Below are 17,389 nucleotides of genomic sequence, written 5' to 3'. Positions count from 1 at the left end.
TGTGAATACACAGAACCCCCATCCAAATTATCTTTAGCTAAAAGTATTCATCATTTTCTATTTTATATGTACTAACAACATTCCATTTTTCTATAATTTCGATTAAAATATTCCAAAATCTGAGTTGAAAAAAGTCAAATGCCCAAAATAAACATTGTCTGATTGGTTGAAGTACTGTGGCGTCAATGATAAGCATAGCAAGCCTCGGTGTAAAGCACACGCTTCACATGAATAAGGAGAGTTTTACAAATAATGTGAATACACAGATCCTCCATCCTATTTATATTTTTCTGAAAATGTTGCAATGTTCATCATTTCTGTTTTGATTCTGCTAACAACATTCCATTTTTTCTTTAATTCCGATTTATATAGAGTGGGGTGCTCATTTTCGCCGGGGACACAATTTCGCCGTTTTAGGATTTTGAGGTGTAAAAACTTCAAAGGATGGCTGAAATGGAAGAAATGTACCCGTAAATTATATTTTTATAACAAATATAATATTTTTTTAAACTGAGACAAAATTGCGGCTCCTACCGAAAATGACCGAAAAACGGACAACGATTTTCGGACAATTTCCTGAATAAAAAACACGATTTCAAAGAAGTATTTCTAAGTAAATATTTGACTGAATGCCCTAATTTTGAATTCTTTATACCTTTGAAATGTCTGCTATTCATCTATAATGCAATTGATTTGACAAAAATTGTTAAAAGCTGCGGTTATTTGGTTTTAAATAGATGTGTAAAAACGGCGAATATGTGTCCCCCATTGACAAAACATCCGGAAATTTCAAACACCCTTTAATCTAACTTTTCAGATGATTTTCTTAAAACAAACTGGTTTTCAAGCTTAAGAATATTTTGCATTTGAAGTTATCTTCATATAGAAATATCAGTATACTTCAAAAACATTTAGACCTGAACATAAACTGTAGAAAACATGGAAAGATGTGGCGAAAATGAGCACCCCACTCTATGTGGAACCCGCAATAAAAATAGATGGCCTCAATGATTTAAACGCAACGCAAAAAATTCCGTTGACCCTGAATTCAACGGATCGATAATAGCATGAGCATCACCATCAACAAAATGTTTACCGTTATCTTTGTGAAATTTCAGTTATATAGTTCTTTAATTAGAGAAATTTTGGTAAGTATTACTTATTAATGTTAAGGTTCTACTGATGTGCTCCTCTAGACCTTTTTGACGGTCCGTTTTATCCCATTTATCTCAATATTATCTCCGATGACAGTAATGTCAACCCGACCTATTCGTGTCAAAAGTGAAAATCGCATCAATTTATTGAACTAATTTCTTCTTAAACTGTGCATGCATTATTTCTGTATTATATGATAACCAATCACATTCACGTTGCATGTTTGCATGAAAATGGTCATGTATTAGTGAATTGTAAGGGCGATGCAACTTGAGGTCAGTGCGCGATCACGTGACATTATTATTTGTAAACAAATTTAAAACATGCTCCCCGCGTAACACGTGTCTGAATTATCCTTTCAAAGTGTTATGAATCTTTCAATCACTATTTTATGAAATATTTCTAGGTTTGCATATCAGTAGTCAAAGTGAATTAAACGTAGTTCTTAGTTGTGTTTTTTTTATATAGAATTAGAAGGCAAATCTACATAAGGGGGTCTCATTGGGGGGGGGGGGGGGGGGGGTGGGGTGTTCTGATCCCAGATCCCACTTACTGTTTTGTCAGATTCCCATATCCCGCTTACACTATGTACATGAGCAATTTTCATTTTTTTGTCATTGTCATTTCCGGGGTCCTGCAGAACCCCATTTCCCGTTTTCACGACAGACCTCATTTCCCGTTTTCATGACACAATAATTTGACTTTCACGTTTCACGCTTGCGAAAAATTGTCAATATTGGTCACGCTTAGACCCAATGAGAACCACACACTAGTCAGTATTTAACTTCACCCAAAAAGATGACTCAACTTCCCTCTATATTTAAAACCTGCATACTAATTTAAATAGCATTTGCTCCCCTTGAACACTATTTGGCCCCTTCCGTGTCATTTCCCTTTAAATTTGCTGAAAAGTCATACTTTAAGTCCATTTACAGTAACGGCTAATATTTGATTTTACCATCCTAATTTCAATTTTCATATTGAACACATTTGACCATTCAATATGAGTTCCCATGTATTTTTGTCATATATGAAGGAGGTTTTAGGTCATGTTTTCCTAAACACCTTATTGCTATTTGTCTGTCTGGATTGTTAAAACCACAAAATCAAATATTGATGAATATGCAAGTTTTCAACAATCCCGGAACATTAACAAAGATGTGTGTGAGAGGGTGAAAATTACCCTTCTGATGTACTGATATTTTTAGCACCCCAAGTGAGAATCTAACTCAGGACTTTCAGCACTGTAGCCATCGGTCTTAACCACAAGATCACGAACTCACATTTGATGAACTAATTTCTTCTATATTAACTGTACGTGCATAAATTCTGTATTATTTGATAACCAATCACATTCACGTTGCATGTTTGCATGATAATGGGTTCTGTATGAGTGAACTGTAGTGTATTGCAAAATTAATGCAAATTGTGACGTCAGTGCGCCTTCACGTGACATAATTATTTGTAACCAAACCGGCTTCTCATGTAATGTAACGGTTTATTTCGTCCTCTGTGATATTTTATCCTGAGGATAATTTGTCCCGGTAATATTTTTCCAGGCATGGTATTTCATTTCACAGGTTGATTTTTCCCAGAGGAGTGAAAATCTATCAGATTTCTGTGTTATGCGGATAGTATGTACGGGTATATATTTGCCGTATTATATTTCACAGAACCGTGTGAAAAAGAGTCCCATTAACTACTATGTAAGTTACTCTCAATCAATATATACCTGACTATAATTATAAAATGTTTACAAAGGTAAGCAACTGTCTAGGGCCAGGTAAGGGAGGGGAAAAATTAGTATTAGTACTATTTCGCAGAACGATAAACAGATGCATAGACAGACCAAAGGGGGTGGGGGAAATTTAGCTTATGACATATATGTAAGAAATCATTGAAGCTTGATGGGAGTGGGCAACCCTCTGGTCCATCAGAGCCCCCACACCTTTTTGAAAAGTTCTGGATCTGCCACTGAGATTTGCAGGTTTTCTTAGTAATGATACCTTAAAATATCACAAACTGAGTGCTTTCCAGACCATAGTTTACATTTTTTTTCATATTTTGCCGTGTCAAAATGACCTAAATTTAAAGGACAGTATATAGACCCAAAAATGGTATATCACATTCTACACATCAAGATTTTAGCAGGAAAGACTGCCATTGGAGTTTTTAACCATTGTGACTTTTTAATTTGATCTACTCCACTAATTAAAGTCGTTGAAGTAGAATATTTAATGTAGGTTTGTCCACATTTTGGTATATATTAATACATGTTTAGAAATAATGTTGAGCCTGTTCCTAGATGCCTGTTATAGACTTCAATATTTATTGTTTATTGAAAATAAATGGAATCAATTCTTTCAGAAAAGTTTAATTCTATGGAAATGTATCCCCCCTTTTATAAGTTGAAAAGGCTACATAGAGGTCAATATACAGTCTCCAACAGAAAACCAAAAAAGGAAAAATAAAGTGAATTTTGGAGAATTATTAAATGTACATGCATTTGAAATATTTAAGATATATTGTTTCAATTTTTTTAGTTCTAGGTTCCACATAACTACCATTTTAGAAAACAATTTCAATGCTAAGTCTATTAGAGGGATATTTGATTTTCATTGGTTGTAAATATGGAATCTTATTCAGTGGCAAAGGAAATAGACACTGACAAGTCTTAGATAACATTTTATATAGTTTTGAATTTTTCTTCGTCAGTTGACTAAAATTAGATGGAGGTGTGTTCTAATTTCCAACAGAGGAGCAATCAACCTATATCAATATGTGAATGAAGCAAATTGATAGTTGCTAGATACTGAATGATTATATCCACAATAAAGGTTTAACCTGTGCATATATACTTAAAACAAGATAAAAAAAGTCATGTCTTTTTCAGGACTTCTGAATCCAATCATGTAGTATGGAATGTTATTGAGATATGGTTTGGGTGGATGGATGGTCATGAAGGACCTGTAGTACAAAGTATATCACTGGATTTAGCTCTTTGTCTAAGTGTATTATTAAAGTACTTTGCTTTGAGCTCAGTTCATTGTTATGCAATTCATTCTTTGTGAAATTAAGATTTGACAGACAACTCTAATGGACAAGGATTTGTCAAAGTAGTATCATCTCTATGTACAATGTAAGTATTCAGGAGATAAAAGCATTCTATTTTGATTTGAACCATGCATTTTATAAAAAAAAGTGGGAACAAATTTACCGGACAATGCTACTCCCACTACTAGCAATATGATGCTAGGTTGTTTTAATACATCTGTATTGCCTGCTGATGACTCGGCCCTGAGTGTAAACGGTCCTTCAATTAGGAGGGAAAAAAATTATAAGGCCTATCCAGTCTAAGGGAGCTACCATTTGATTTTTATGGGGGGAGCTAGGATGAAATTTGAAAAAAAAGGCAGGACAGGATTTTGAGTAAAAAAAAAAGGCAGGATGAGTAACTTGTCAAAAAAAAAAAAGGCAGGATGACAATTGTTGTAAAAAAGTCAGGATAAGCCAAGAAAAAAAGAGGCAGGACCGAATAGACTGTAAAATAAAAAGGCAGGACAGAGATTACAACTAAAAAAAAAGGCAGGACAAAATTTTTCATCCTAGCCCCCCCCCCCCCCCCCATAAAAATCAAATGGTAGCTCCCTAATCAATTTCTAAAACTATACTTCATTGCACATGTTCAACATTTTTATACAACCACAAAAAATTTGGGGTCGTAAATTGGTATCCTGTCCGAAAGATGGTTTCTGGATAATAACTTTATTATAAGTCAACAGAAATCAACAAAATTATAACACAACGTTTATAACCACAAAAGGAAGCTTGGGATTGATTTTGGGGGTTATGGTCCCTAAGGTTTAGGAATAAGGGGTACAAAGGTGCCCAAAACAAGCTTTAATCTAGTGTCGGTTTAAAAAGTTGTGTATAAGTATTTCAATTGTTCTGAAATTGTACCACAATGTTTAATACCATAAGTAGAAGGTTCGGATATATTGTGTGGGTTATGGGACAAACAGTCTAATAATTACGGACCAAAAACAAACATTTTTGTAAATTCAAGACCCTTAATTGGAGTTTGTCCAGAATGGTTCTTGAATTACCTAATACCAATGCTTTATGAAATCTTCTTTGAAAATTGGAGTTATCTTTCTTTGTTCAGTCAACTTAAATCAATTATACAATATACAATGCAATATTCACTTTATTACCAACTGATAAATTAAAGCAGTCATTAATAACCATTCAGTGATTGCAAGCACTTTCTAGGGTATGCCCTTTTACAAATGGAAAAATTATACATTTTTTTAGTTTCTGATCTCTTAACTGAAGTTTGTCTCCTCTAAATGTTTCTCATTTCAGAAATTAAAAAGAAAATTTCTTTAGATATTTTTGTTTGAAAGGATTAATATTCAGCAGCATAGTGAATTGCTCCTAACACAAAAGCAAAACAAATATTTAAGTTCATTAGACCACATTCATTCTGTGTCAGAAACCTAAGCTGTGTCATCTATTTAATCACAATTCAAACTCAGAGCTGTTTCCAGCTTGAATGTTGTGTCAATACTAGCCCCAACTGTTCAGGCTTCGATCTCTGCAGTCGTATAAAGCTGGGCTCTGCGGAGCATCTGGTCCATTCATTTGTTTATTTTTCAATTTGTGTGAATTAACATAGTTACAGTAAATGCTAATTACTGCACTTTCATACCACAACAAATATTGTATTGGTACATGTATCACTCAAATGTGTATCCATATAACAAAAAAAATGAAAAGGAATAATTTTGCATTACCTTTTGAATACTATGACTTTTTAGATATGTAGACATATTAAGACTCATTAGTAGATGTTGATAATATTGGCTTAAAATGCTTGAAATTCTATCAGATTACTTTTGGAGCAGTTATGAGTTTTGAAATTAGAAAGATCATATCATATGCAACAAGTGTAGTAAGTTTCAAGTTGATTGGAATTCAGCTTCATCAAAAACTACTTTGACCAAAAACTTTAACCTGAAACTCCCACTTCCATTTTCTATGTTCAATGGACCGTGAAATTGGGGTCAAAGGTCTAATTTGGCTTTAAAATTAGAAAGATCATATCATAATGAACATGTCTACTAAGTTTCGAGTTGATTGGACTTCAGCTTCATCAAAAACTACCTTGACCAAAAACTTTAACCTAAAGCGGGACAAACGAACGAACGGACCCACAGACCAGAAAACATAATGCCTATCTACTATTGTAGGTGGGGGCATAAAAAATTTAATAAATAACACTCATAATGCTCAGATTGGTTGTCATCGTGCAACATAGTTAATAACACCATATAGAAAAAACATAGAACTCATTTTGTCATAAGACACTGTCAAACATCCATACATACTATCCACACTCATCTGTGTCCACACTTGTATTGAACAATAAAATATTATATTTAAAAAGTAAATAACATAGGATACATATCTTTATTTATTGTCTCTGACTAGTAACAAGATTATAAAATTTTCAATATAGAAAAGAAAGACATCAGTATCTTGGACTGCGGTTTGCGGTCGCACTCTTTTTAGTCACCCAGAATTTACATGTGTATTGGTATGTGACCACTTCTCACTGTTAGGTGTGTAAGCATGTACCTTGATATATACATATAAACACTTTGGTCATCTGATTGGGGAGGAATCGGTGTTCCTTGATTGCCATCGCCATAAGTCCTCGCCTGAAAAATGGAAAACATCGAAGGCCGTAAGCTATGCTTGAAAAAAAAGACGTATACATATACTATTAAATGTCAAGTTGCACCTTAGGTGTCAAGATATAGAAAAACATAACATGGAAGGCCAGAAGCTATGCTGGAAAAGAAGACGTATAAATATACTAGTGTCAAGTTGCACCTTTGGTTTCAAGATATAGAAAAACATAATATGTATAACATTTCATTGTGAAAACTTTAAAACTTATCTTGTATTCAGTGAAAGCAAATTTTGAGTAAATGTTTCAATCGTACATTCATTTTGGCCTAAAACAACACAAAACTTGATATTAAATGTGTAAATAGGACACATCGGCCAGAATGCACATTATTATTTACACGTTTATCGAAATTTTGATCAAAACATCTATTTTAAACAGTTCTCTTCATAATATGTGTGTACAAAGTACGAAATTGATGTGAACTTCAACTAACCTATACCAAAACATTGATATTAAAGAAGTGTACCTGCTATTACGAAATGTTTATGGAAGTTTTTCTTATTTTCCTAGACTTTGGAAATTTGTTATTTTTCAGCAAAATTTATGTAAAAACATAGTTTTGTAAGAAACTCCTCCTACAGTTTGGAACCCAAATCCGTTAAACTTTATTTCCATTTTATGGCAGGATATTTTTTGAATTTATTTTTGCAGACTTGAAAATGTCTCCAAGTTATTATTTGAATATTTTAATGTTCGGTATAGAGTAGTCTCCATTGTTTGTAAACAATTTTATATTAAATCTCCGTATCACATCAACATATTTTAGAACGGAAGATTGTCATGCCTGTCTCAGAAAATATAATCATTTTCAAATCATACCGCTATGTTTGACGCTATAATAGTTCGCGCATGTACCCACTAATATTATATTTCTATAACCCTCTAAAAATATTGTAATCTAGTATTTCGGCTGCATACAATAGCGGGATAATCCTGTTCGTGCATGAATATGCAGATATGTATAGATTAAGCTAATCTTACACATTTCCTTTAATCCTTTTGTTGCTTTCCAACCCAACTCTTCCAACGCTAAATCTGGTTTACAATAAAAAGATCCTATGTCCTCTGGTCTACGGTCTGCTATTCTGTACTTAACCTTATAAAGATAATTAATCCTGATCGTATAGAAAACATTTCAAGTACGCCATGGAACATTAATCTAACTTTAATTTTACAAAACATCCATTAAAGTTGGAGTTATATATGTAGGACTCTAAAGTGCGATGGTACTCTAAAGTGCGATTGTCACACTAAAGTACGATGGTCTACGCTAAAGTGCGATGGTTGTTTGTTTTTTAAGTGCGATCAGAAATCACGCTAAAATGCGATGGTATGATACGCTAAAGTCCGATGGTGTAACGGGAATGGGGTCCAGGCAATGGTTTTCGTTTGTTGCTGAGTTCCTATTACATTTTCGTTTATTGTTTTGATTTTGTGTCAAGCCGTAGTCTTTATCTTATGAATTGTTTTACACTGGTCATTGCATGTATAACCCTTTATATAGCTTGTAGCGGCATGGACCAATGCTTTACGTTGTCGGCCGTATGATTATTAGCTGCATACATGAACGGCATTTGGGATTGAATGGATAGTTTATTCTACATCTTCTTATGTTTATTTAAAGTACGATAGTTGTTCAAAAGGTGTAATGTTTACACTGAAGTATTGTTAGTACATCTGGAATGTAGTGGAAGTCGTTTTTTTAATAAAATAATATGTTATAAGACAATGCCCCGTGTTAAAGGTCATACGTAAAGTTGCATATTTCAATGACATTAGGTCGAAGATAGATAGTTGTCGTATTGGCAATCATATAGTATGATGATACTACACATCTGTTTGTTAGGTTGCTGTCTAATTGACATATGCTAGTATTTGTTATTTAACAGAAATAACAAACCATATAGTATTTTTTTTGTATTGAATAATTTAATTAGAAAGTAAATGTTTTGATTAAAGTTATTTCTACAATTTCACAAATTAAGTTAACCTATTCCAGCAACGACCAAAAATTCCAGATTGTGATCATTTGTTTTTCTCTTCTCTTCTTTCTTTTCTCGTGTAATAAAAACATTCTCGTCATAATGCTGTCGAACGTTTATAACGTCGATGTATTAGCAGATAAACGCACTTTAGCGTATCAAATCATCGTACCTTAGCGTAGGCCATCGCACTTTAGCGTGACCATCGCATTTTAGCGTCCCCATCGCACTTTAGAGTCCTACATATATATGGACATTCCATTAAAGTCCAGCATTATTTCAGCAACACCAGAGAATGACGAATAATATTTATGGGTTGATGCCATGCATATTCTATAGAGCTTGTGTTTTCTGTCAAAATTTCATTGAAATGAAGAAGAAAAATAACATTTTTGCTGTCCTTCCTCTGGTACGTTCTTTAAAATAACCTTTTCCGTATTATATTATTATGGTTATTCTATATCTTATGATATAAATAAGTGTTTAGAATAAAAACCTGGATAAATATTACTGAATGACAGAAATTTCAGAAAATTAGTTAAATACTCTAATAGATAGCAAAATTATCTCCACTTGACCACTGACCCTTTCCTCATGCATTTGAACTATTACTTTATGTTTCTTTACAGCGGATTCCATTGAGTGTGTAACGAAAGGTAATATCTTTGGTTGGCTTGTTTGATAGCTGAACCGTGAAGTCATTGTTAGGTTAGGTAAACTACCCTACTTTAAGAACAGACTAGTCCAACAGAAAACAAATCGATCCGTCTGTTTTCGAAAGGAGGGTAGTATACCTGACCTAACAATGACTTTACGATTCAGCTAACAAGCAAGCTAACCTAAGATACTACCTTTCGCTACACACTCAATGTAATCCGCTGTAATCACTCTGTAATGTTTATGTCATATTGTTATTAATGTAATGCTCTTAATGGGCCCTTTAATTTGGAAAATAAAAATATTGCATTGTATTGTATTGTATTCATTAATGGTAAATGACTTATATTTCGATTTGCACGTGTGTCTGACACATTGATTTTCAATTCATTATTTAACAGACATCCTTGGAGAGTTGTCTCATTGACAACCATACCACATCTTCTTATATCTATAAACAATTAAAAAAAGGAGATATTGGAAATACATAATAGATCATAAAAGGAGACCGTTTCTAAGCAGAAAAGATAAAGTGCCACACTTACTTGTTTACCCGAGGATTGACTCATAGCATTTATCATATCCATGACAGAAAAACATTGGCCTGATCCTATGTTGTATATCTGTAAAATAACAAGCAATGTTCCATGACATCGTTTGGTGTCTGAGTAAACATGAAAATTGAATGTAGCTACTAGTATATGCAATAGATACTTTAGTTGCATTTTAAACTAAGCTCAAGCTAACTTGTGCAATTCAGTGCTAGAAAAAAACCGCCCAAAGTTCCAATCAATGGATAGTATGCTGAGAACTTTAATAATTTAAAAATATTTATGCACCATTATATATCATTTTCTGCTGACTATGCAGTACTTGCTTTGTTCGTTGTTGAAGGCCATACGGTGACCTAATTTTGTTAATATCTGTGTCATTTTGGTCACTTGTAAAGAGTTGTCTCATTGGCAATCCTATCACATCTTCATTTTTAGATACTCTTTTTTTTTTTTTTTTTTTTTTAAATCTCACCCGTAATCCACATTCCTTCTCCAGCTTTCTTTGTGCCAATACATGTGCAAAGGCAAGATCCACCACATGAACATAATCCCTGACACCTATATGGCAAAAATGTTTTTAAGAAGACAATTAATCTGAAGAAAATAATAGCGAAATACACATATGACTATTGCCAATCTTTATGACTTGAAATGCATTAAATATTTGCCACTGAACATCAAGCAATAATAAGTACTTATCGTACACTTATCGAGTCTGAATGTTAGTTAGTTAGTTAAAATAAGATATCCGCACAATATCTGGTGTCAACGAGATATGTTAAAAATATATATAAAAAAGAAGGTTTAAGTATATGCTAAGTATACGAGATGGATTATGACGAAATCTTGTCCGAGTTCTATATTATATTAAGATAGAGTAAAATATTTACCCGTGCCATCGTGGGTATCAAAATCATTTCCATATATGACAACTTCCGATCTTTTCCCAGCGGCTACCTGAGCACAGTATGCTATTAGGTATGCTGGTGGACCTTGTGTGCTGTCACCAATCTTACCCGACTGATGTGCACCCGCTACATTAAAGTAACGTAGAATAATTATGTTCCAGCCCTATACCAAATATATAATGACAAACTATTATATGATTTATATTTTACATTGGAGCAGTTGTTCCGAACAACTGTACAACCATGGCAAGAATATTACATACATAACACCAACTACTTAAATAGGAATAGAAAGACATGAATACAACTATAAAACCGTAACAGGCTAGTTTCTAATTGAGCTTGTTTTGCTATGACAAAATAGTTACAATTTATCTTTTTACCTCAGAAATACGTATACAGATATATAAATGTGTGTGTAGGGTATGGAGGCCTTAATGTACCATAGTAGATTGGTGAGCATATTGGTTACTTATATGACTTACTTGTTCTGCTTTGCACAAATCTTTGAACAGTTCTTCCATACATTGCTTTGTTTTGCCGTACGGTTTAATACCTCGTCCAGTACGGTGTTTCTCATCCAAAGGTAAATATTCGGGAGGACCATAGACAGATGCCGAACTTGAAAATATTAGGTTTTTAACATTGTGTTCTTTCATTACCTGGAAAATAAGAAGAATATATATATGTGATTTTAAAATTCAGCCATCAATTTTAAACGAAATGGAGGATCGCAATAAAATGACACCTCAAAATTTAGAATGTATGGAATATCACATTATGTCTTTTATAACAGGCTGAATAATTGACAGTACATCTGTGATTCAGTTAAGATGAAGAATAAGTTATATTAAACTCAGTATATTTCCTTCCATCAAGGAGATACCGTAAGTGTAAAAAGACCATGATTCTTTGATGTCAAATCTAACACGAATCAACAATCAAAATAAATTGGCCTTATAATATTAAGACTATGACGTCTCCCTGTATCTTGTCTATTTCTAAGTGTATATATACTTACCTCTATTAAGTTTATAGTTCCGCAAACATTTACTCTGTAGTACAGTAGTGGTTCATCACAAGATTCTCCTATAACCTTAAGTCCGGCTGTATGTATCACACTGGTGAATTTATGCTGCAATGGAGTGATGTATAGCGTTATTAAAGTTATACTCCGTGTACGCATCACAAAAAGTCCTAAATACAGTTTCGAAAGGTTGCACAGCTTATGGAATCTTGTATAGAACAGAATCCAAGAATACAACACATTGTTAGTGTAGTAAATCTTAAGGTCGACATAATTTATAATTTCATAAAAATTTCCAAGCATACTTCTATCAAAAAACTTTATACCAAGCACACATACATATCAGTTTACCTTACTAAATAAATCCTGTAGTGCAGATTTATCAGTTAAATCTATGCTGTAATTTGTAATTGTTGTTCCACATACTTCTTCTATTCTTATCATAGTTTCTGAAAAAAGGAAAGAAAACTTCAGCTGAAATTCAGCTATACAATACTACACACGACAATTATAGTGCTACTTTTTTCATAAAAAAATAAATAAAGAAAACTTGTCTTGTCGCCAAGAGATAGTTCATAGTACTTACCATGATTAGCGTTAATAAAGTTGTCTACAACAACAACAGAATATCCTGCATTGATTAGTTCTATTACAGAATGGCTACCGACAAAGCCGGCTCCTCCTGTCACCAAAACACATCCACTTGACATTTCTGTAAAAAATAATAAAAATAAGCCATGTAAAAGCTGCATACAAACCGGGCTTCTATTGTCGTCATGACGATTTAGAGTATGACATATGTAGGCAAATGTATATTGTTATGGATCGTGTGTTGGTCTCCTGATGTACTAAGTATTTTGGTTTTATTGGGTTTTTGTCTCATTGAGGTATGTTGTTTATCCTACGTCATCCCTTCAATGTCATATATTCTTTATTTTTCTGTAAAATACGATAATCTCTTCCAAGTTACTGCATGGGTTGAACAAATACCACAACGAATATGGAATCTTGGCATGGTTTTTAATTTTACTACTAACAATGACCGGTTTTAAAAGAGACCACAGGTCTATAAACAATATGGAATTACTCATTTCTAAGTATCTGTAGGTTCGTGATGCAAAAACTCGTAAAAGACGAGTTGATTCACGGTGAACAGGATGAAAGAGAGGGTGTAGTCTTACGATTAACTTTAAATCACGAATTTCTGGGCATTTTTATAATTATTTTAGTTGAAAAGACTAACAACTATGTATAGTATGAACTATATCAAAATTAATGTGAATCGAGAAGGTATAGTTTTTTTAAGGTTAAGTTAATTGGAAAGAATTGCTTGAAAAGCCTGTAAAATAAGTTTAGAAGAAAGGGGAAAAAATAATATGCTAGATCTTCAACTGCATGGTCAAATAAAGAATTGAGAGAGTCGAAAAACAGGTAAATAAAGAATATTTTGTTTCAAGAAATTAGATTACCATGCGATTCTTTAAGAAATTTTGGACATTAAAAGCTGCCTATATCCTGGGTACAGTTATATATAACCCTTTCAAGTATGTACTTAGTTGATTTTTTTACAATGTACCAAATGCTCATCTTGGAACTGCATACACTAGACAACTGTTTTGCAGAACATCATTCAGGTTTTCAAAAACGCAAATGATTCTTAAGAAATGGTGCTTTTCGGTTTAAACTTGATCAACCTATGCATGTGTCGTCATTCTTGTATTTGGTAATTTTATTTTTATTTCCTTTAATAGATCTTTCTATATATATGTTATGATTTTATCCGTTCTGTTTGACTTGTTCCAGACAAAAGTAACGTTATTTATAAACGTCGGGTATTATATTTATCATATTGATCTCTTATGATATCAGAACTTGATTTTCTCATTTTCATCCCGAGGTAAAAGCTATATAACCTACTTACATTCTTCAAATTGTATAATATGTATGCACTTTCAATAGAAACATGTTTGTACTTTTGCTGTACATACAATCGCAATTCATGATTTCCTTCAGAAACACCCAATGGAGGTATAATTCCATGTCGATGTGCAGTTTTACTGTGTGAAAATAATAAATGTGGATAAATTATTGGAAATGCTACAAGTCGAAACCCAAAATTGCGTTCTTACCTTTGAAATTATTCAGTTTTGTTCATCCCGGATATACAAATCTCACATGCTAAGTTTGCTTGGTCATTTTATTTTTAAAACATTGATTTATTTTTACCTAGCAGAATCAGTCTTGCGTAACATTTCTGTATAATGATAATTAAAGTTTGAGTCCAACATACAGAAGTTGACAAATTGAAGGCGATCTACGTGATCTGGCCTCTGGTCAGTGGTGGATAATTGTTTTTATAGCAATGACAACACAACTTAATTTTTTTTCACATCAATTTGACATATTTTGTCATAAAATTATTAAAGAAAAAAATTACAAACACACACACATTATAGGTAAATCATTCCATAAAAAAATATATTCTGACACATTTGAGTTTTTCTTTTTTTTTTCTACACATTGTGGATATGGGTTGTGATGCAGTTTTGTACTGACCGAATCGTGGTTTCAGTCGAAGTTGTATATAATTAAGGGGTCCTTAATGAGCTTCTAAAATATTTCAGGATCTCTATGATATAAATTTAAATCATCGTCGACACGGCCATATTTCAGGTTTTCTTAGAATCTGTCAAAATTTGAGTTCTTAAAAAACTTCAGTTTTTTTCTCAATGGAGCATTTCAGGACTGCTACAATTTTACTTCAGGCCTCCTTAAATGTGTTTGGAGGTTCACAGATCAATTTCTGGATACCCTAAAGTATTCGATGCACCTGAAGTCCTGAAATATTTGAGGATATCCTGTAATCGAATTATGGAGGTCATGAAATATATTAAGATTCCAGAAATCGAACAATGAAGGTCATGTCATATTTATTCATGAGGACCTCAATACATGGGTGTGTTGGTTATTGTAACTTGAATCATGGAGGACTAGAAATATTTATTCATAAGGGCCTCACTTCATGGGTTTATTGGTTACCGTAACTTATATCATGGAGGACCAGAAATATTTATTCATGAGGACCTCAATGCATGGGTTTATTGGTTACCGTAACTTGAATCATGGAGGACCAGAAATATTTATTCATAAGGGCCTCACTTCATGGGTTTATTGGTTACCGTAACTTATATCATGGAGGACCAGAAATATTTATTCACGAGGACCTCAATGCATGGGTTTATTGGTTACCGTAACTTGAATCATGGAGGACCAGAAATATTTATTCACGAAGACCTCAATGCATGGGTTTATTGGTTACCGTAACTTGAATCATGGAGGACCAGAAATATTTATTCACGACGACCTCAATACATAGGTTTATTGGTTACCGTAACTTGAATCATGGAGGACCAGAATTATTTATTCATGAGGCCCTCAATGCATGGGTTTATTGGTTACCGTAACTTGAATCATTGAGGACCAGAAATATTTATTCACGAGGACCTCAATACATGGGTTTATTGGTTACCGTAACTTATATCATGGAGGACCAGAAATATTTATTCACGAGGACCTCAATGCATGGGTTTATTGGTTACCGTAACTTGAATCATGGAGGACCAGAAATATTTATTCACGACGACCTCAATACATAGGTTTATTGGTTACCGTAACTTGAATCATGGAGGACCAGAATTATTTATTCATGAGGCCCTCAATGCATGGGTTTATTGGTTACCGTAACTTGAATCATTGAGGACCAGAAATATTTATTCACGAGGACCTCAATACATGGGTTTATTGGTTACCGTAACTTGAATCATGGAGGACCAGAAATATTTATTCATGAGGGCCTCAATGCATGGGTTTATTGGTTACCGTAACTTGAATCATGGAGGACCAGAAATATTTATTCACAAGGACCTCAATGCATGGGTTTATTGGTTACCGTAACTTGAATCATGGAGGACCAGAAATATTTATTCACGAGGACCTCAATACATTGGTTTATTGGTTACCGTAACTTGAATCATGGAGGACCAGAAATATTTATTCACGAGGACCTCAATGCATGGGTTTATTGGTTACCGTAACTTGAATTATGGAGGACCAGAAATATTTATTCACGAGGACCTCAATACATGGGTTTATAGGTTACCGTAACTTGAATCATGGAGGACCAGAAATATTTATTCACGACGACCTCAATACATAGGTTTATTGGTTACCGTAACTTGAATCATGGAGGACCAGAAATATTTATTCATGAGGGCCTCAATGCATGGGTTTATTGGTTACCGTAACTTGAATCATGGAGGACCAGAAATATTTATTTATGAGGGCCTCACTACATGGGTTTATTGGTTACCGTAACTTGAATCATGGAGGACCAGAAATATTTATTTGCGAGGACCTCAATACATGGGTTTATTGGTTACCGTAACTTGAATCATGGAGGACCTGAAATATTTATTGCCGCATGAGGACCTCAATACAAGGGTTTTTAGTTATCTTAATTCGAATCATGGAGAACCTGAAATATTTATTCATGAGGACCACATTACATGGGTGTATTGGTTACCTTAATTCGAATCATGGAGGACCTGGAATATTTATTCATGAGGACCTCAATACATGGGTGTATTGGTTACCTTAATTAGAATCATGGAGGACCTGGAATATTCATTCATGATTGAGGACCTCAGTACATGGATTTATTGGTTACCTTAATTCGAATCATGGAGGACCTGGAATATTTATTCATGAGGACCTCAATACATGGGTTTATTGGTCCCCTTAACTCGACTCATGGAGGATCAGAAATATTTATTTTTGAGGACCTCATACATAGGTTTATTGGTTATCTTATTCGAATCATGGAGGACCTGAAATATTTCAACGGCACTTTAAATACAATAAATTTGACAAAATCCGCGTCTCATCTTGTTTTGTCTTAATTTTGAACACAACTTTTATGAAATATTTGCCACTGGACGTGAACCGATCACCAAAGAAAAAAGGAAGATCTGTCACTCATATATACTTTATTAGATTATAAGACTGTTTACTCAAAAAAAAGAAAAATGAGTGATTTATTTACATCATTCAGACTGTTTCAACAAATATCAAATATTTGTTTCGAATCAATTTCTAACTTAGCCATTAAAGGGGAGATAACTCTAATAGTATTTGTTTAACGATAAAAGGAACTTAAAAAGAAATTTTCATTTTTTTTCTTGGAGCAAGAAAACAAGATCGGTGACGGTGATACACGTTTATATTTGTATTTTCGTTAAACATATTTTAATTCTATATTATCATATTTTGTTTCAAACAAGAGTGCACAA

The 17,389-nt window shown here is 33.5% G+C and overlaps 1 protein-coding gene across 2 annotated transcripts; it reads right to left on the bottom strand.

Moving 5' to 3' along the window:
- Positions 1-6,613: 6,613 nt before the first annotated feature.
- LOC143053717 (UDP-glucose 4-epimerase-like) lies at positions 6,614-14,289 on the bottom strand. Of its 2 annotated transcripts, XM_076226506.1 has the most exons (10): positions 14,171-14,289; positions 12,628-12,753; positions 12,393-12,490; positions 12,036-12,149; positions 11,500-11,676; positions 10,997-11,177; positions 10,579-10,664; positions 10,098-10,175; positions 7,895-8,009; positions 6,614-6,878 (listed from the first exon to the last, which is right to left on the bottom strand). In XM_076226506.1, the coding sequence occupies exons 2-10, from the start codon at positions 12,749-12,751 to the stop codon at positions 6,823-6,825; spliced, it is 1,029 nt and encodes a 342-aa protein (XP_076082621.1). In that variant the 5' UTR covers positions 12,752-12,753; positions 14,171-14,289; the 3' UTR covers positions 6,614-6,822. The 2 variants fall into 2 exon arrangements, with proteins under 2 accessions (XP_076082621.1, XP_076082625.1); XM_076226510.1 differs by lacking the exon at positions 7,895-8,009.
- Between the last annotated feature and the right edge of the window lie 3,100 nt (positions 14,290-17,389).

This window comes from Mytilus galloprovincialis, chromosome 1, assembly GCF_965363235.1.
Source record: "Mytilus galloprovincialis chromosome 1, xbMytGall1.hap1.1, whole genome shotgun sequence".
Classification (NCBI taxonomy): Eukaryota; Metazoa; Mollusca; class Bivalvia; order Mytilida; family Mytilidae; genus Mytilus; species Mytilus galloprovincialis.
The sequence above is the reverse complement of the archived record's forward strand: the minus strand, read 5'-3'. Positions and strand labels throughout refer to the sequence as shown.